Source organism: Aquila chrysaetos, chromosome 10, assembly GCF_900496995.4.
Source record: "Aquila chrysaetos chrysaetos chromosome 10, bAquChr1.4, whole genome shotgun sequence".
Taxonomy (NCBI): Eukaryota; Metazoa; Chordata; class Aves; order Accipitriformes; family Accipitridae; genus Aquila; species Aquila chrysaetos.
The window spans coordinates 38,216,849-38,236,486 of record NC_044013.1 but is presented as its reverse complement, the minus strand read 5'-3'; the positions used below and the strand labels follow the sequence as shown (position 1 = coordinate 38,236,486).

At 55.1% G+C, this 19,638-nt stretch overlaps 2 protein-coding genes across 7 annotated transcripts in view; one reads left to right on the top strand and one right to left on the bottom strand.

Annotated features, from left to right (window-relative positions):
• The window catches only part of NUFIP2 (nuclear FMR1 interacting protein 2), a 38,972-nt gene extending 34,207 nt beyond the window's left edge, over positions 1 to 4,765 (top strand). For 4 of the 6 annotated variants that reach the window (XM_041126618.1, XM_041126619.1, XM_030027551.2 and 1 more), the window contains one exon: positions 399 to 4,765. In XM_041126618.1, coding sequence (XP_040982552.1) covers positions 399 to 451 — 53 coding nt within the window. In that variant the 3' untranslated portion in view covers positions 452 to 4,765. The remainder of the gene's footprint in view (positions 1 to 398) is intronic. The other 2 variants (XM_030027553.2, XM_030027552.2) reach the window with 2 other exon arrangements.
• Positions 4,766 to 10,275: 5,510 nt separating this feature from the next.
• On the bottom strand, positions 10,276 to 19,618 carry CRYBA1 (crystallin beta A1). The gene is given in 9 exon segments (XM_041126573.1): positions 10,276 to 10,604; positions 10,748 to 10,890; positions 11,259 to 11,400; positions 13,017 to 13,135; positions 13,383 to 13,502; positions 14,099 to 14,163; positions 14,946 to 14,958; positions 14,960 to 15,136; positions 19,607 to 19,618. Coding segments are annotated over 8 exon segments (768 nt in total). The 5' UTR covers positions 14,978 to 15,136; positions 19,607 to 19,618; the 3' UTR covers positions 10,276 to 10,456.
• Between the last annotated feature and the right edge of the window lie 20 nt (positions 19,619 to 19,638).

The window sequence follows — 19,638 nt, the reverse complement described above, 5'->3', positions numbered from 1 at the left end:
AATAAAAACAGCGTCAAACTAGATTTAATGAGTCTTTCCCCTACGTGTATACAAAATTGCTTTCTATTTCTGGTGTTGGGTGTCACACCCAAGAATTAAGTTTTAAATTCTGGTGCATCCCCACAATTCACCTGTGAAGATGTGCTGTGTTAGCTTGTGGGGAGAGCGGGTACGTGGAGACTCGTGTGCTGCTGCCCCGGGGTGTAAGGTGGGGAGCAGGGACTGCTCTGCTAGAGTCAGCCAGGGCTCCTGAGTGCATTTGCAGGAGGTGGTGTCACTGGGGGTCCTAAGGAAAAGTTTGTTAGCGGCTGAGTACCTTGCAGATCTCTTGTGACTGTCTTCAGCCACAGGTCCTGAAAGCAGCTTGTCGAAAACTTAGGATTTTGCTTTCTTTCCAGATCCCAAAAGGATAATCACTTACGATGAAGCCATGGATCGCCCGGATCAATGAAGGTAGCAAGACGAGACTGCCTGTTATAACCTTTCTGCAGCATTTGTGCTGTTCGTGGGGGACAAAAGGCTTTTATGCTCCTTCTAAATCTTCAGTGCAGCAGAGGAACCATAACTAGAATCACAGGATAATATATACAAATATATATATAGTTATTTAAAAATGGCAACTGAAAGTAATTAGACTTCTTAAGGAATCTGAAAATTTATTTCAACGAGACTACACACGTGATTATTTAATCTCCGGTACTGAATAGATTTTTTTCGTTTTTTTGTTTTGTTTTTGTTTAAAGAGTGAATGCAAGTGATTAACGAATACAGACTCAATTTACAAGCCCGGTTCTAAAGTTCCTGCTGTCGTCTACATGGGCAACAGCAACCCACTGGAGAGGCATTTCCACTTGACAAGGTTTCTGTTTCTTGTTCTGTGACTGTAGTGACACACTAATCACAGGGAAATCAGGATGATTCACCATCCTTCCATCTCCGCTTTCCCTTCCACCTTCCCTATTTGTTTTTTGGTTTTTTTTTTTTTTCTGTTCTGTTTTCCACTGAATGCTGGAGAAACACCTTGAAGTTTGCAGAGTTTCTTTTTTTTTTCCAGAGAATTATAATCCGCATGTTTTGCCAGGAGTAAAGCAGCAATCCTATGCTGGGGATGTTGTCTTAAAGCATCATTCTTCTGGGGGAAAGATGGTAATACTGCAGTTCTAGGATGCATGGTGAAGTCACACAGTTGACCTGGCTCCGGTTACATGTTGGACTATTGCAACTGAAGAGTTATTTCATTTTAAAAGACAACATGCAAAAATAAGCAATCTGTTTAGGCATTTAATATGGAAAAAAAAAAAAAAACAACAAAAAAACCACTGTTCCCACAGTTTAATGCCATTGTATTACTGGGAGCAAAAAAAAAAAAAAAAAAAAGTATCTTCTGCTTTCAACTGTAGGTGCTTCATATTTGCTCTGTCTGTCTCCTAACACTAAATGTGCCGGATTTTTTTCCCATTTTCATTGGAAAACTGAAGAGGAATTGAGTTCTGCTAACTTTCACCCTTCTTGAATTATTTTTTTTCTCTTAAAAATTTTTTTTTTCAAAAGAAAAAAAAAAGGAAAAAAGAAAAAAAAAAAAGAAAAATGGGAATTTGAATCCTTTTCAATTTGTCCATAGAATGCCAATGGCTGGGCTTCCCGCACCTGCCCATTGGAAATGCTCTTTTATATTTTAATGCAGTCTGTGTATTTCTGGGCTCTGCTTCTAATTATCTCTTAATAAAAATATATTTTATTACAAAAATGGAGGGCTTAGGAATGAAAATAAAAATTTAAAAATGAAAAAAAAAAAAAATCCCAAGGAAAGGAAAGCTTCCTAGCAGTGGTAGAGAAGGCTGAGCAGACTGCAGGCTCCAGCTGTGTAACCCGCTCTGTCCCATTGCAGCTTGTTTAGCGCGTCCAAATCATCTTGGGGTTGGGTAGTTTTTCTGGGTTTTTTAAAAGGTGGAAAGTTCACAGGGTCCAGTGCAAGAGCAAGCAATGAGTGAAGCAAAAATGGGTTTTCTGACCTACCCAAGTTCCGTACATACCCAATGCTCATTGTGGGTGTTTGTGGCCAAATGTTGGCTCATGTATATCTGGGTATCGAGGTCAGCAGCAGCTGGTGTTTCCTAAAATTTGACTGGATCCTACGGGGCATTACAGGAAGCAGATAAGCCCAAAACTTTTGCCTACCCCTTGTGCTTAGATTTATCCACTTTTTTCTTTTTTTTTTTTTTGTTTTTGTTAACTAGGAGTATGTAGCATGCGTTTTTTAATTGTTTTTATTCTTTTAATAAGATTGTTCCTGAATGAGACGCTTAGGTTCATGGTGGGACAATGAAACTTAATTCTGTACCTTTTGTAAGATTACTAGCTTTCTGCCACACTTAGTTTTAAAAGTTTGACTATGGATTGCCTACTCCATTTTATGTATAAAATACTATATAGTATAATACCGTAGTGTAATACTATATAGTAATCATGTATTGTATCAGTCCAGGTTCAGAAATGTGTGGTTGGCCAGTCGCAAATAGTTCTGTTTCACCTATAAACTGTACCAGCTTTACAGGTGTGTGTAACTTTCAGATGTATAACATGTTTACAGATGTGTCCGACATCTAGTCCTCTGACGTTCCTATTTTTAATTCTGTTGAGTCTCCCAACTGCTTGCCAAAAGTCGGAATCGCCTCCAGCTCTGCTGCGGAAGAGCTGGGGCGTTCCTGAGCTTTAAAGTGTTGAACAAACTGGATGGTGGGACTGGGAAAATTAAGGTGGAAGAAATCTTTTGGTTTGTTTTTTTTTTTTTAATTATTTTCAAAAAGTTGAAGGCTAATAGCAAAGTTTCCAGTTTGTTTTACTGGCTTTAAGGCTCTGCTGTGTATTTATTTGCCTTGTGTAGTCACTTGTCGCCTTAAGGGCTGGGTTCCATTAAAAAAAAAAAAAAAGAAAAAAAAAAAAAAGAAAAAAAAAAAAAGACAAAAACAAACCCTGTTTTGCTTACCTGGGGTCTGCGCTGTCCTGGTACCCCCGCCCCCAGATTTGCTCTCGGGGCTGGCACGATGCAGAAGCGGAACAGCAATAACCCATGCTGAATCTGACCCTGCGCGTTTAGAGAGATCCGAGTCTTGCTGAATATTTGAGGACGCTCATCTTGGCCTAGTCCAGTCTATCTTCTAAATAGCGAAAGAAGTGCTGAAAGAAACACAGTTCAAGTGATGGGTTGGGTTGGTTTTTTCCCCGATGTTCGTCCCTGCTGCTTTGCCTCGCTGCGCATGGTCCCTTGCCGGCAGGACCCATCCAGAAACACCCTCTGCAGCTTCTCTGCTGTATTTCTGACCATCCTGTCTTCAAATGTCTGTCTGTCTGTCTCCATGAGCTCCACGGCGTGTGCTCAGCGCTGAGCGGTTAGGAAATTCTCTCTCTGAGCTCCTGTAGCTCCGGCTCACTGGTGCAGGCGGTATTTCTGGGATAGACTATTGCCTAGAGCCAGGCAGGACCGTGGAAGAAACTTCCTCGTGCTGTCGTGTAACTCGCCCTGTCGCTGTCTGCAGTCCTCCCGAAGTCCTCACACAATTCTTTACTGAGCACTTATTAAAAATTAAGATTTAATCTGTTTTCTGATTATTTTTTGTGTAAACTTATAAAAAAAAAGGAAAAAAAAAGAAAAAAAAACTGAAATTGAGCTGTGACTAATTTAGCACATTTAAATAATGCTAAGGTGTTACTGATAAGTCTCATGTTTTGTTTGTTTTTGTTTGACTCAGAGTATTAGTACTGTAGCATAAACCAAATACAGCCCGGGAAGGGGTGCAGCCGCCTTCTCTCCCGGGTCTGCACCCAAGGGTGTCTGTGCGTGCGGGGGGGTGGGGTAGGGGGCATCTTACTTGTGTAAGGAGAGCGAGCGTGTATTTATTTGTGCCATTGTTTTCATTACACTGAGTAAAGTAAGTTTTAAAACAAAACCCCTTAAATATGTGTAGTATCAGAAAGTGGCACTAAGGGTGAGATCATGACCTATTTTTTTATTAGCTCTGAAGATACTAATTCAGGTTAAGGCTTCTCTCCCATTTCTGTTCCCGTCGTGGGTCCGACGAGTCCCTTTTCTCCGGTTCTCTTGCCGAGGCTGTCTGTTTGGAGTAAGGATTCCTGCACGGGCAGGGGCCGTCTCCTTTCTCCTCTGGTCTTTCCGCACCGCTCCTCCTCTGCCGGCAGGTCCTGTCGGGTGTCTCTTGTCCAGGGCCTCGCGTAACGGAGGCTGGAGTGCATACCGCCGGCCAGATCCAGCACGGGATCTGCTTTCTCTTTGGTGGATCAGGGAGTGTTTTGTCCGTTCCAAGAGATGATTTAAAAGCTGCTCCGTGCTCCCGTCTCTGGTGAGGGTGGTTTGGGGACCTTCAGCCTTTCCGCTCCCTCCCACTCCACCTGTCTGGTGGATTGGCAACGCGATGGCTTTCAAGGTTTGGTTGGAGTTTGGTTTTGGTTTAAACCCACCTTGGTTATCCGTGAAACCTGTTTTCGTTGTTAGAAATCTCTCGTCTCTTTGACAACGTGGGTAGCTCCAGGGCGTGGATTCTGTCGCTAACCCACTTCAAACCGTTGCCCTTTCTGAACTGTAAATCCCGCTGTTTGCCTTTCACAGCTGCTGTGAACTTCTTTGAAATATGGGGAAAAAACCCAAATCTCATTAGATTGCGAGTATGCCAGCTATTTGGCGGCTGGGAGCGGGTGACGGGGTGAACCAGCTAGCTAAATCAAAAGGAAAATCGCTTCCTGCTGGGGGCCGGGGGGGAAAAAGAGAGATGGAAGTTGTCCTCTCAGTTGCATGTGTAATTAGTGCTTTTCACCTTCAAGACAGTGTTACCGTAGCATGATAGCATCCTTTCCAGAAGTGGCCGGTGGGTGACCTCAGGGACATCTGGGAGTGATGGCATTCACAGACGTGTTTCAGAACTGCTGGTAGTTTTCCTGTGCGTTCAGTTTTTGCTCTTGATGCGGCGTTTTCAGTAAACTGCTATGGTGTCCGAAGCTTTCAGGAGTCTCGTCCCTAGAAGATTTTTCTGTACGTACGTCCGTAGTGATTTGTTTTCCTTACAGAGGCTGTTTACAAGGGAGATGGTCGAGGTCAGGAGGGGAGAGAACAAGGCTACACCTAATTTAAAGCTGCTACACATTTTCACACCGGTGCGTAAGGCAGGAGGAGTGCTGGGGCTGGAGGAGCGCTAGCATGGTGGAGTAGCCGAAGAAGCCAGAGTAACGCTAGCTTTGGTCACCGCAAGAGCGTTTTTTTCCATGCGAAAAGGCCCTAGCGCAAGCAGTTGAGAAGCAGGAACCTGGGCTGGTGCGAAGGAGCAGAAGATCTCGGTCTGCGCTGCCGGACGCGCTGCCTTCCAGAGATTACAGAGCTTTAGACATTTGCACAATACGTGTTACACCACAGGGTAAGGCTGGCTTCCTTGTATCCTGCTCGAGATCCTCAAAAGTGGCATCGCTCAGCAGCGCGACACCGAAGCAGTGGACGTCTGGGGAGGTACAAGGGAGCTCCGCAGTGGCCTTGTGTTTGGGGCATGAGACCCTCGGAGGCACGCTGCTGGGGGTGTCGGGCTGTTCTCTGTCCTGGGACAGGAGCAAAAATCATACCTGTGCTTTCACCAGGGGATGCTGAGCTGTATTTATCTTGACTGTTAATCGGAAAGCTTCATATAATGTGTCCAGAGCTCTAAAGCCATTTTGTAAGATAGCAGTATCCCTTTTCTACAGCCTTATTGATGAGTAGAGTATCTTTAAAAAGAAGAAGAAAAAAAATAGTTCATTTCTTTCTGTGGTATGAAACTTGTGTACTGCAAACATATGAACGTTTAGCAAAAACACAACTTACAGTTTTCTTAAAAAAACAAAAAAAAAAACCCAACAAAAAAAAAAAAAACCTGTCTGCTTTCCATACAGTCTTTCCTCAGGTGCTAAATAAGGGTTCCAAAAATGGATACTGCTTTAGGAGTTTCTGCTTTATTCTTAAAATACATATTTTTTTGCTTAGGTGTTGTAAAGATATTTTAACAAGAATGTTTTTTTAATGTAAATAAGATTGTGTCTTTAATTTTTGTTTTATCTCCTTTTTGTCTATATTGAATAGTCTAATTTTCATTTTATCCTTTTGAGAAGGACCCTCTTATGACCTTCCTTGAAGACATTTCATTAAGTGTTGCTGCATTTGAGAACGAATCTACAACTGTTCATTGTTTTGGATTAATGCTGCTGCTGCTATAAGTAACCCTGAAAATCAAGAATGTGTGATGCACTTTTTTTTACATGACCATATAGTTGCTCTGCAGATAGTTGAACCCTCCTGTAACACAGCCACTAACTCTGCGGGTAGCATAGGAACTGGGGGAGCTGGGGTGTAGGAGAGGGGTGTACCTGATTTTGGTGCTGACCTACGGGAATTTCTATGCAAAAGCAAGCAAAGGAGAACTCTTAACTTGAGAGAACACTGTGCATTTTTTTTTTTTTTTTTCTTCTTTCCTTCCTTTTCTCAAGCTGCTATTGGAAGGGTAGTACAAATCCCTGAGGTTTTCAACTTCTCCTTCCTCGATGGCTGGTGGTGCGGGAAAGATGCCTGAGTAACTTGTAAGGTAGAAAAATCTCAATCGACTATTGTCTCGTCTCCGGTTTTTAATATTTTTGTTTTCTGTTTGAATCTATCTACGGAAGGAAATTGTTCATCTCTGCAAAAAGGTCTTTTTAATGCTTTATCTCAATGTGAAGTTAACCAGCAGTATTAAAGATTGCAAGGCCTCCTTCCTGCCCACGCCCCCGGTGTTGCGGTGTCATAGGCTCCTTCTCCAGCTGCCCTCGGCTGCTGGGGAGCGGTCGGTGCCCGGAGTCGGATGTTTTCCAAGAAAAAAAAAAAGCGAGGCCAGGCCATCTACCCAGCCGAAACCTGACGGCTGAGGCGTGAAAGCCCATGGCTTAGGGAGTAGTGGAGAGAGGTCCTGCTGCATCGAGGTGCTGCCACGGGGCACGGGCAGATCCAGAACCTCTTGTCTTCATGGGTCACACCTGGACCGCCACAGGGGGACGCGTACCGTGAAGGAGGAGTTTACTGGAGGGGGAAAAAAGGGAATTTACTTGACTATTTATAGAAGATCCTTTAGGAAAATAAAGTACCTCTGTAAAGTGAGGGAAGAGTAAGGAAGGTCCAAAGTCGTGTAGGAAAAACGCTTGGGGATTACAACTGCCTGGAAAATAGTACCTAAATAGCATAGGCCAGAACTCTCTGCCTGTTTAATTAGTTTATTCAGCATCAGGTTTTTTTTGGCCAGCATTTGCTCTTTTACACACAGGCGTGTGTGTGTACATCTTGACTAAATGTGCCTTGCATGTGTGCTTAGTCTTTCTGAAGAGAGTTTGTAGTGGTGCGTGAGCTGCTGGGATGTGGCGTGGGATGGCCGGGCTCCCGGCGGGCAGCGCAATGACCGTGCCCCATCTACAGTCGAGGGTTCGTTAATGTCCCAGTGACCCATCGGATGGAAATGAGACTTGGACTCGAGCCTGCGTAGTGGCTGTCTTACAGTTTGGGGACGATGTCCTGTGGGGTGGCACCTTTCCTTTGCTAGCACAAGCCGTTTTCTGTGACTTTGGAGGGGAGTGGGGGGGAGAGAAAGAGAAGCTGCTTTGCTGTTCTCCTGCGGACAAAAATAAGCATTGCCATGCTTTGCCTGCAAAGCCCAAACAAGTGAAGGTCTGGAACCGGCTTTGCTCTGGAGTTAGGGCTCTCTGCGGCACCGGGGATCCCGTTACCCCGGGGGATTTATTCCCTTCCAGGTTGTGGTTCTTGTTACTGTGGGGTTTTTTCAGTTTTTTTGTAAAGGAGAAGTAAACAACGCCTTGCTTAAAGTTAACAAAATAGAAACGCTTAAGTTTGCAGTCAGTGACTCAGAATACGAAGCTGTGCAATTCTTGTTTCTCTTCATCTCTCTCCCGACTCACTCGCCCCAATGTGTGATTTCTGTCCAAGTCTTTCTGTACTTCTGCCACTGTAAATGTGAAAGCTTGCTTGCATTATTTTTTAGAAATGCATTTTGCACACTCGGGTTTCGCTGAAGCTCCGTGAAAAGGTTAGTTTGAAGCAGATGAATAAAGCTATGCACATGTTTTGAAAGTTTAATTTGTGTCTCATTACCAGAAGTGACTTATCTGCCCTCTTTTGCATTCCTGTGCTGTCATTGCCTGCGTTATCTTCACCATCTCGGAGGGTATGATGTAAGGTGACAGTTCTTTGCTGACAGCTGTAGCAGAAAACTGGCGCTTCTTGATTATTTTAGTAGCCTCTCTCTCTCCTTTGCTTTCTCTGTATCTCTCTGTATAGCTATATAAATATATATATTATTTTTTTATTTTAAAGAGCCTACTTTAGTAATTGAATTGGAGGGAGCGGGGTGTGCTGGCTTGTGTTTCAGATACACTTCATACTGTCGGATGAACGAGTGCCCTTTTTTTCTCTGGTCGAGAGCGTGGCGGTGGTACCCACCGGCATCCCACCGGGTGTGCGGGCGGCAACGGGGACGGGGAGCACGTGGCCGGACCCCGCGCGAAGCAGCTTTGAGGAGGGGATGGAGATCCGTCTGCTGCGTTGCAGGCTGGTGGCATGGGCAGATTTGAGGCTTCTAGTGACAAAATTAACTGAAGAGAAGCCCTGCTGTTGCGTATTCCCACTGTGAGGTGGGAGGGACAGGCTTCCCCGCTGTCCCTGCTGCGGGGGCTGTAGTCCATGGCCTGCTGGAGCGGAGGGCGGGCTCCCGCCGGTCTCTGGGGCGAGAGCTTTATTTTAGTTGTGTTTTCATGAGTTGGGTGCGTTGGGTTGCAGGTACCACCTTTGGAAACTTGTTGCTTAGCCCAGAGCCTTTGTGCAGGAGAGTCGGGATTTTGTGGCGGGAGAAGGACCCTGACAGCTTTCTCCTCGTGTTCCCTTCGCTGTGGCAGAAATTTGTACTAACTTGACAGCTTTTTTTCATACAGAACAGGGCTGCTTTTCTATCTACCATCACACGTGTACTTACACACCTTCAGCGGCTTGCGAGCCTCTGAAGGTCCTCAACTTGTTTACTGGGGGGACGGATGCCCCTCTCTTCTCCCCCTCCCCTGAATATTTCAGTGTTAAGGGCGGTGCGAAACACAACCGCGCTCTTCGACTGCGAGCTGGGGCTGGAGAGGTCCTTCCAGGCGGAGCCGCCGGAGCCGTCTCCTGTCCTGTCCCCCCCCACCCCATCGATAAGTTCTCATTTCGTTCGGTTTCCTGGTGTGTATTAAAATCGCCGCGAGGGGTTGTGCTCTACCTGCTCAGGAGCTGAATTACCTCTGACCTGCGGAGAGGGGCAGCCCCTCTTTGTTGTCGATGTTGTAGTGTGCGACCACACAAATCGGTAAAGGTAGTCTTTGTTTTCTTCTCCCCTCCCCGGTATTTCCAATTAGGTTAATGCACTCTGTGTGCCCAGCTGGAAACGTAGGCGTTTTCCCGGTCGTGAGAGGGTGGCTAGAAGAGTTAGTGTAATACCTGCTGTAGCTGTGTCTGGCGCAGCCCCTTGCGCTGGTATGGGTGATGTCACGGACTGTAAGGATAGGTAATGTCCATGAGCTGTAATGGCATGATGTATCTTTACCAATGATGTCATACTTCACACTAAATGTTTTAAAAAAAAAAAAAAAAAAGTTACCTGAAATTTTGTTTATTCTGCACCAACAGGTCTTCAAAATTTATCCAAATTTTATTATTTTATCAGGAAAAAAAAGAAATTTGTGTAGATCGAATACGTTAAGACAGACAATAAGTGATGTAAATTGTTGAATAAAAATTTTAAAGTTTGTGGGTGTCAGCGTGAGTTTCTTTTTTGCGCTCTCAGGGAGCATCCCTTAGCCCCGGGGATGCTGCGGGGCTGACGACTCGACTTTCGTTCCCTCAAGCCTGGCAGCACTGGCCCCAAAGCCCACGAGCAGCGCGGCACCGGTGGCTGTGTGTACGTGGGCGCTCGGTGGGGCAGGGGGCTGGGACTGTCCTTTACCTCGACAGGGGGAGGGCAGGGAGGAAGGGAAGCCACGCGGCGCAGAGCTGCAACGACCGGGGTTTTGGCTGCTGTGTTTGTGTGTACGAGACAGTCGGGGGATGAACTTGCCTTGGTGTGAACCCCACCGGGCTTCAGCCCTGCTTAAAATAGGCAGGGAAGAGTCTGGTCCCTGCTACTGGCATGGGGGTGTGTGACTTCAATCCCAAACACTCAACAGCAAACACCAAGCTGGTTTATCTTTTTCTTTCAGTCACATTTATTGGCAATTGTGGCAGTTGGTACCGTTTGGGAGTGTTGTTCCATAAGCAGTTGCAGTACAAGAAGGGGTGGTTATTTCAGGAGGGGAGTATTAGCACCAAAAGGGAGCCGGTGAGCTTTAGAAACCTTGCAACAATGTACTGGAAAGTGGGGAGTTACTGCTGGACACGCCTGATGGATTGGATCTGGGAGGTCTGGGCGTGCGAACCCCACTCTCTCCAGTGCTTGTAGTCTCCTCCGTGGTGGTCAGACTCCAGGACGTACTGGTAGCCACGGTACCCGGGATACTGGTAGCAAACCCAGCTGGAAGAAAAGGGAGTCGTCAGGCGGGCCGTAAGGGGGACAAGAGGTAAGCCGGGGGTTATGGGGTGTCCCCCCTCCAGCTGTGGTAGCACAGCGACGGCAGCGGTTTGTCCCTGCCCCGTGGTCCTTTGCCCATCACTTACGCGCCACACTGGATCTTCATGGAGCCCACTTCGTTGTTGGCCCAGCCCATGGCCTGCAGCGAGGGGTAGTCGTCGCCTATCTCCCACTGGCGGCCGATGAAGTTGTCTTTCTCGAAGATGGTGATCTTGGATTCCTTGTGATTCTGGGGGGGGGGAAGAGCAGGGGGTGAGGGGGAGGCAGTGCTCCCTCTGCAGCGTGGATGGGAACAGTGGGGCAATGCCTGTTCCTCCCTACGGCATTGCTCACAGGGTTTCCTGGAGAGGGAGGTGTTCAGACCCCGGGCTGGCTTTTTTGGGGGTGGGGTGCTGGTTTTCCCATAACCCAGATGTGTGGAGGTGCTCAGCAGGGTGGTGCTGGGCCAGGATGGGGGCAGGGGTTGACCTGGGAGGTGTCAGTGACAGCTATGCCACAGCTACTGTCTCAGGCTCGCTCCCTTGCCCTGGTGCTATCGCCTGGGACGTTTTAATGGCATCAGAGACGCGAGAGCTCCGTGGGAGCCAAGACACTCACAGCGGAGCAGACGGGGCGGAAGGACATCAGGCGCTCGATGTGGTAGGCGTTGCTGCCGCTCCAGGCGTCCCAGCGTGGGTACTCTCCCCTCTCCAGGATGAACTGCTGTCCGCAGAAGCCGGTGTGCTCGTAACCGACCCAGCTGCAAAAACAGAGCAAGGGCTGCCAGGGCTTCCTGTGGCAGCTCTGGGCCTCCTGCTCAGGGCTGGCACCGGGGCACAGATGTAGGTGCAAGGAAGAGGTTGGGGTCTGGCCTCTGCCCACAAGTCCAGGAGGAAAGGAGGAGGTGCTGGATGTGTAACCGTGTCTGGTGCCTGGGAGGCTGCCCGCGTGGCAGCGCCGGCATCCCCCGGCTGAGGCGGGCGATGGGGTTCCTCCCTCAAGGGGCCCAGCCTGCGAGGGTGGCTCGCTTTCTCCTAACTGCTCTGTGGTTATTTACGCAGACCGGCGTCGCGTTAGCATGCCACAGGACACCGCCGGCTGCCCTTCTCTCCCACAGGCCTCATTTCTTACTTGTTTCCCAATTACAACCTGGTACAGCTGGAAAGACCTCAATTCCTAATGCCCAAACCAGGCAGAACTCATCTGGCTCTGGGCCAGGCAGGGAGCTGTTGCCTTTCCCCTTTCTGGGTCCCCCTCTTTGCTGAAAACAAACAAGGAGAGGTGAGAGGGGTGCCTCTGCCCTGCAGGACACATTTTGTAAGCCCTGGTGCTGCCCACACGAAAGCCTGCCTGTCCCCAGGGTGGGGACCTCTCCTGGGCACGTCCCCTTACAGAGACTGGGGACGGGACAGCCGCAGCCGGGAGGCAGAGGCTGGGCTGGAGGCTGGAAGGAAGATGGCACAGGCTGTGCAGCCCACAGACCCCCTGCTTTTTGGGCACGCGGGGTGCTGAGGGGCACGCTGAGCTGGGGGGGTCGAGGGCCTCTTGCCACCGACCAAAACTGAGACTCAGTCCCGTGTCTCGCAGTCGGCCTCCCCCCGTGCAAGGTGAACAGCCTGATTAAGAACACGTCAACTGGAGCAGAGAGCTGATTACGGCGTGAGCACGCATGCCGCTGTAATCCCATTAGCATTACAAATCCTAAATATAGCAGCGCAAATCTATCTTGTCTGCTTCCCCGGCCCCAGCGGGATGCTTTGCCGTGGGGACCGCTCCTTACACACAGCGTCTCGGAGCAGCTCGGGCGATGTCTTGCCTGTGCCAGGGAAGATTCCCATGCGCAGAGAGAAGCCCGGCTCTGCTCCCTACCCCTATCAGCGACTGGGGCAGCCCAGCGCAGGCTGCGGGAAGGCTCTGCTCTGGCCGTGGGGAGCTGCACGGTGTGGGGAGAGCGTGGGGCAGAGCAGGGCTGGGCCCTGGGGCATGAAACAGTGGTTCTTAGGCACGATGCTTCGCAGGGTTACACAGGCAGGATGGGGACCAGGCTGAGCTCAAGAACCACTTGCTGAGCACTGATCGCTGCACCCTTGGGCAGCATCCCTGCTGGGCACCAGGGAGCTCCAAACCTGGCTGCTCCCAGACTGCGGGAGGCAGTTTTGGATGATGCCAAAGGCGCTGCCGCCGTCCTCCGGCCCTCTGTCTGTATCGGTGCTGCCCAGCGCTGGTTGCTCTACCCTCGCAGGGTGGCATCCCCCGTGCCTGGCTTCCCCCAGGTGAGCAAAGAAAGGACAGCCAGCCCTGCTCCATGCTCAGGCACCCCTCGTCCCGCCAGCCCGCCTGGGAAACCATCCCCACCGCTGGCAGCCAGGTACTCACGCGCCACACTCCACCTTCAGGGAGCGGATGTTGTCGAAGCCGCACTCCATGATGTTTGGACAGGCTGAAGTGAACTCCATCCTCTTGCCCTGGAAGTTTTCTTGGTCGTACACGGTGATCTGGAACGGAGAGCGAGCTGCCAAGTTGGGAACCGCCCGGCAGCGGTCCCAGGCGATTCAGCGCCTCTTCGAGACAGAGGGTCGCGCTCCGTCCGGGGAAGAGCCGGCGGAGGCTGCACCGGGCACCCCTCTGGGCTGGGACGCAGCCCCACACGCCTCCACGCATCCCTGCACTGCTGGCCCCGCGGCGCCCTGCCTTGGTGTCGGGGGAGCCGCACGCTGGCCCCCGCTCCGCTCTCCTGCTCACCCCTGCGGAGATCAGTTCCCGGGGCAGCGGTGCCGTCTGGAGAGAGGAGCGGAGCCGTTCTGGGACGGGCGGGTGGCAGGGCTGTGGCTGGCGGTTCTCCCGGCCTCTGCTCCGAAAGCTCTAGGGCAAAGAGGATTAACGGGGGAAAGGGCGAGGGGGAACTCCCCGGTTGGGCTGCGGCTGATGCTCTCCTCTCCCACGACAGCTCCAGGCTTCGGCGGGGTGCGCCCTGCTTGCGCACATGCTTCTCCTCTCCCTCTCGGCTCTCCTCGAACCGCGTCCCCATAGCTATTGCCAGACCCCTCGGGGCTGCTCCCCACCTTGCTCCGCTGTGCCCACCGCCCCCTTTGCAGCCCTCGTGCCTGGCTGGCCCCTGCCTGCCCTGCCTGCCTGCCTGCACCGACAGGGGAGGGCGAATAACAGCGTGTGGCTTTTGGGGACTGCTGTAACTGCCTGGCACAGGACAACCGGTAAGAGCAGGGCACGGCTGGGCCAGGGTGCTGCAAAGAGGCTTACGAAAAACACCCGGGAGGTGCGTGAGCAAGCGGGAGGCAAGTTCCTGTGGGCAGAGAACAGGGGTACCTTGCTTCCTGTGCTCCCCCCTGCCTCACTGCCCGCTGTGCAGCTTTCCTGGCCCCGAAGACTGGCTTTGTCCCTCTCCCTGTGTCCCACCTGCACACCGGGAAAGGCGAGGTACCGGGGGTGCGAGGACGTACCTTCCAAGGGCCCATGGGGACAGGCAGAGGGTTTGTCTGAGCCATCTTTGCTGCTGGAACGGTGTCTGGAGAAGGAAGGAAAAGCCATTTGTACCGCAGCGTGCCCCTGTGCATCCCTGCTGCCTGCTCATGGGGCCGGGGGCCGGCTCTGTGCCCGCTGCCCACGGCGCCTGTTCGAAGGCAGCTGCCCCGCTGCTGGGGACAAGCCACGCCAGTCGTAGCGAGACCCTCTTGCTAGCCGCAGGATGGGGTGGGGGCAAGGCAGGGAGCTCCGGGACACATCCAAAGCAGGGTGCTCCCTTCTCACCGCGCGGTGCCCCTTTCCTCCTCCCAGCCATGGCACGGAGCCGGCACACCTGCCAGGGCACAGTGCCCAGCTCCCCGTTCTCCTTCCCCGAGGCCAGGCCATTGCTAGGAAAAACATCCCCGAGCTGGAGCGGGGAGCTGCGGTGGGGGGCAAGGGCTGCCCGGTACGTGGCGGTGTCCAAGAGACCCGCCTGCGCCTCTGTCCCTGTCCCGGCACCCCGGCTATGCCTCCCTTGGGAGGCGCGGTGGGCTCCCACGGATGGCCCCGGCTAATGGTGGGAGATGCCAACCGGTGTGCCGTGCCGACGACCAGGTCCGGGTGGGTGCCAGGAGCGGGGTGCCCTGCGGTAGAGGGGCTCTCAGCCACCCTGGCTGCCAGCGGGGACATGTGAGCCTGTCTTTTGCCACGGGAAATGGTGACGGTCCCTCTGGGTGTCTTTTGCCACCAGGCAGGAGGAAGGTTGTCTGCCCGGCGAGCCGGCGGCGGCAGGGGCGAGCAGGGGGCGAGGTGGGAGAGGTGCGAATCGGTCCCAGGACTCACCTAGCTCAGGCGGTTACTGCTGCTTCGCCCATGTAATGTTTGCCTACTTCAGCGGCTCGGCTTTTATAGGGTGCTGCTGGCCGGGAGCCGGTGCCAGTGTTTGCAGAGCCGTCAGCACAATGCTTGCTCTGGCATTGTCCCGCTGATCCCCGGAGATTTCAGCTGCTCATCCCCATGGTCTGAGCCACATTCTTAGGGAAAAAGAAAAAAAAAAAAAATTTTGATAATAAAAAAAAAAATAATCGGGGCGGCTGTTTGCACAGATAATCTTGGGCACAAATGACTCAACGTTTTGACTGCTCTGGCATTTTCCAGGGGCAATGCACCGCGCCGTCACGGGGCAAGCGCGGGGGGCTGGCCGGGCCCTGGCACCGGTTGGCACGGTGGGGACGGCACGGCACCCTCCCGGTGAGACCCCGCGGGTGGTGGGCTCAGCTGGGTGCCTACCGGGCACCGCCATCGCCCTGCTCCGCCGGCCAACGGCGGGTCCCCGTCTCCACGTCGGTGCGGACACCCTCCTCCCAGCGTGGCCTCACGGTGGGCAAGAGGGGGGCCGTGAGGCCGCTCCTCCCAGCTCGCTGGGAGCCGGCGCGGGGCTTCCCATTCACCGGCCCGGCAACCACGGCCCCATGGCCGCACCGAGCCCCGGTGTTCGCCCCCCCCCCCCCCCCCGGCTCCACGCAGCGCCGCCATCGCCCCGGCCCCCCGTTCCCCCCCGGGGGGGGGGAGCCGCCATGGGCCTGGGAGGCCTCAGGCCTGCGGTAACCGTGGCAACGAGGCACCCCTAGGCCTCAGGCCTCCCGGTCACCGTGACAACCGGTTCCCGCTCTCCCCCTTCCCAGCAGCATGGCTCCCTCAAGGGCCCTGGCAGGGCGGGCGCTGCAGGCCCCAGGGTGCCACGGCGGGCACAGGCCCAGGCCGTTGGGGGTCACGAGGCGAGCGCGGCGGCGCGGGCTGCTGCCTCAGCGCATGGCTGCCGGCACAATGCACCGCCCGCGTCTGACTGCCCCTTTTGTCTCCCCGCCGGGCGGCCGGCACAAAACAAAATGCCCCGTCAGCGCTGCCCGCGGCGGCACGGCCTGGCACCCGGCCCGGGGGACCGTGGCGGGGCCGTGCTGCGGGGATGGCACCCGACCAGCCCAGCCTGAGGGGGCCCAGGGGGGTCCTGGGGGACCCCTCCTGCGGGCAGCGCTCCGCCATAGCGGGGGGAAGCTGGGGCTCGCCGGGGCCTTCGCCCTCGCCGGCTGCTGCCACGCGCGGCACCGGAGCCTGGGCGCTGTGGGGGCACGGGGATGGGGATGGGGTTGGCCGAGCTGGGGGGATGACTGGGAAGCAGAGCTGTGGGGTTGCACCCCTGAGGCTGACTCTGGCTCCCGGGGGCTGACCGTACTGCCGCGTCCCGGCAAACGCGGGGTCGGGGAAAGGGAGGAGCAGAGCCACCTGCCCGCTGCGGGGCTGCCAAAAAGTGGGGCTGGCGGTGGGAACGCTCCTGCAAAGCCCGCCGGGCACCCTCCCTGCGCACCCTGCCACGTGCACCCCTGGTTGCGAGGGGGAGGCCGGGCTGGAACTCGTTCCCCCCGGCTCCCTCCAGACCCTCGGGCATGCCCTGGCCATGGCTTCGGCCGCCCCGGCGATGCGGAGGCTTTGCCAGGAGCTTGGTGCCACTAGAGGGAGAGCGTACCCCGAGCAGGCCACGCCGCAGCAGGCGCATGCGGGTGTACAGCGTGTGTAAGGGGTGTACGGCACCGCACACCCCTCTACACCCCACACCTGGCTCCCCTTGGAAGGGAAAACGCCGGCTCTGGATGCAAACGGTCCCAGGGCAAAGCCTGGAGCCAGCAGCCACCCCAGGCCAGGAGCAGGGTTGGGGGAAGGCCCCCCCTGCACACCCCAGGTCCGGCATGGCCAAGGACAGGTCACCTTCGGCAGAAAGCAGGACCCCAGGGTACGGCTCGGGGTGCTGCGCGCTCCCCAACCGCTCTCCAAGCTCACACCGAGCACCGCTGGCGGGGCAGGTCCCCCCCCCTCCCCGCGAGGACCTGGGGGGACGGCGGCGAGCGCCTGGGGAGCCACCGCTGCAACGATGCTGGCGGGTCCACAGGTTGTCTGGAACAACTGGTTTTTCTAGATCCCAGAGACTATAAAAAAGCAGTGACCTATTTAGGAAACCCCACGGTGCTTCGAAACAGATGCTTTCGCTCCCAGCCCGGCTCGGGGCCCTTGCCGCTCTGGCCAGCCGTCTGCACCTGCCGGGGTCACCACGAAATGCCGCTGGCACCAGTGCTCTGTCCCGCTTCTCCCTAAAAAGCTTTGGGCAACACAGAGACTTTCCTTGGGCACGGGGCTTGCTGGTGCCTGTGAAACCCCATGCCAGGGGAAAGCTCTTACGGCAGCCCAGCCCCGGGAGAGGGGCTGCAAGGTCGGACGGGATCTTGTGGGCACGGGCACCTGGCTGCCTTGTCGGGAAGCACGGAGGTGTTTAGCCCTGGGGAGGTGGCAGGAGGCTGGCCCCGCTTGGTGGCTGCTCGTGGCAGGGCTGCCTGAGACACCGGGGACCCCGCGCTGTCCCACGGCTCAGCGGTTCCAACCGGCATCAGCCCCGCCACCACCTGCCCAGCACGATAAGGAAGCAGGAGCCGCCGCAGGCTGTTAACCGGCTGTTCGCCCGCCTGTGCTGGGGAAGCAGGGCAGAGGTACAGTCGCACAACGTGTCCCCTCGCCACCGCAGCCGGAAAACCCTCCTGGCAGCCGAGCCAGGGCTCTGCCTCCCCTGCAACTCACCCATCCCCGTCCCTGCTTTCCGGACGGCTGCGGCTCCCTGCGCTCGGTGCCACGTGCCTGGGACAAAGGAAAGTGTGACAAAAGCAGGCGCCTGCGCTCGCTGCCGCCGTCCTTTGCCGCTGCAAGGGCTGCGTCTCCTCCACCGCCGTGTCCCGAGGCCCGAGGCCCAAGGCCCAGCACGGGGCCCCTTGCACGACTGCCAGCTTGCTGTCGCCGTGCTCCCGCACACGCGTGCTGCTCCGCTGCTGCAGCGGGGCCGTGTCCTGGGCACGTGTTGTGCACTAGAAATCATACCCAGCCTTACCGCTGCAAGGGAACAGGGGCTTGTGATGCCCGGGCAAGCGTGTCGCAAGACGGGGGGTGAACACAGTGTGATTCCCAATGCTCGTGGAGGTGCTGTTTGCTGCTGCAGGGATGCTCCATGCTGAGGGCCGGATGGCGGGGGCCTATCCCCCATGCACGGCAGGGCTCAGCCTCCAGCTAGCGCAGAGCCTGGCACTGCTGCGCAGCCAGGCAAGGTGGTGAGGCTGCAGCTGCAGGAAGACCCGAGTCTCCCTCGCCCTGTCACGCTCATTGCAGGAGGGCCAGGACCACGCGGCTCAGCCCGACTCAGCCTCCGATGGACGGTGGCAGGGATTTGGAGTGAGTGCTCTGGGGTGCCCCAGGGCAGGGCAGGAGCCGTGGGAGGTGGCGGGGATGGTGCTGGGGGGAGACCCCTGTCTCTCTAGGTCCCTCTGTCCATCCCGAGCTTTCCAGCGGAGATGAAGTGCTCCCTGAAGAGTGCTTTTGGAAAGAGCTTCTGGGTGCCTGTATCAGGGGTCCCTGTTCCCCAAGCCCCGCTCCAGCTTCCCCAGGCTGCTGGGCCACCCACATCCCACAAAGGGCCCAGCGGTGGCCCAACGGCTCCCACGTCCGATGGCAAGGGAGGTGGTCCCAGCAGAGAGGCTGCGGGGCTTGTCCTGAAACCATCTGTCCTAGGGCAGCCGCTGCCGGCCTTCACGCCGCGCATGGTCAGGGGGGTGCCGCAGGATTTTAGCTGTATCTGACCGACCCTGATGCGACGTCCCAAAGCTGGGCACGAGTGGAATGGGTGTAACAAAGGCTTTGCGGCTCTTGCTGCTGGGCTCGCTGAGAGATGCTCGTCGTTAATCACGTGTTGTCTCCTGGCCAAGGCAGCCAGGCACCGTCCTGAACAGTCTGGTTCCTGCAGGCTTACAGCCCTCCCTGGGGACAGGCGGCGTGAGGAGAAGCACCGGCCGCAAAATGGCTCTGCGGGCTGCTCCGCCACGTCCTGCTTTGTATTCCCCAGGCTCAGCCCACGCAGCTGCCGGTGGGGACCGGCCACCCTGCTCCGGCAGCCCGAAGCCCTCCCTACGCCGGATCGGGCGCCGCTTTTGACGGGATCCTTCCGAAAAGAGGAACCCCAGGAACGCGTGCGCTGGCGCGACGCTGCGCGTGCACCGGCGCGAACGCACGGAACCGCGAGCGCGTTTTCCGGCGCGCGTGTTGCGTTGCGAGGACGGGTGCGTGTTGCAGGGCTGTGCCAGCGGGACGGCGCGTTGCTGCTGCGTGCTCGCCACGGGTGTGAGCACACACGCGTGTGTGTGTGTGTGTGTGTGGGCGCGCACCAGCTGGGCAAAAGCGGGCGTGCACTTGTTCCCGTGTGCGCTGCGGGGTGCGTACGGGTGCACACCCCAGTTTAAGAGCAGGTACGCGTGTTGGAGGGTGCACCCCGTCCGTGGGGGATATTCGGGGTGTCCTGCGGCCACGCACCGACCGCGCCTCACGGCTACGCGCCGGGGCTGCCTATGGCAACGCCTGAACGTTCCCGAATAAACCAAAAACCCCACCGTACCGTTTCGTACCGCCTCGTTTTATACCGTTCCATCCCGTACCGAGCGGAGCCGCGCCC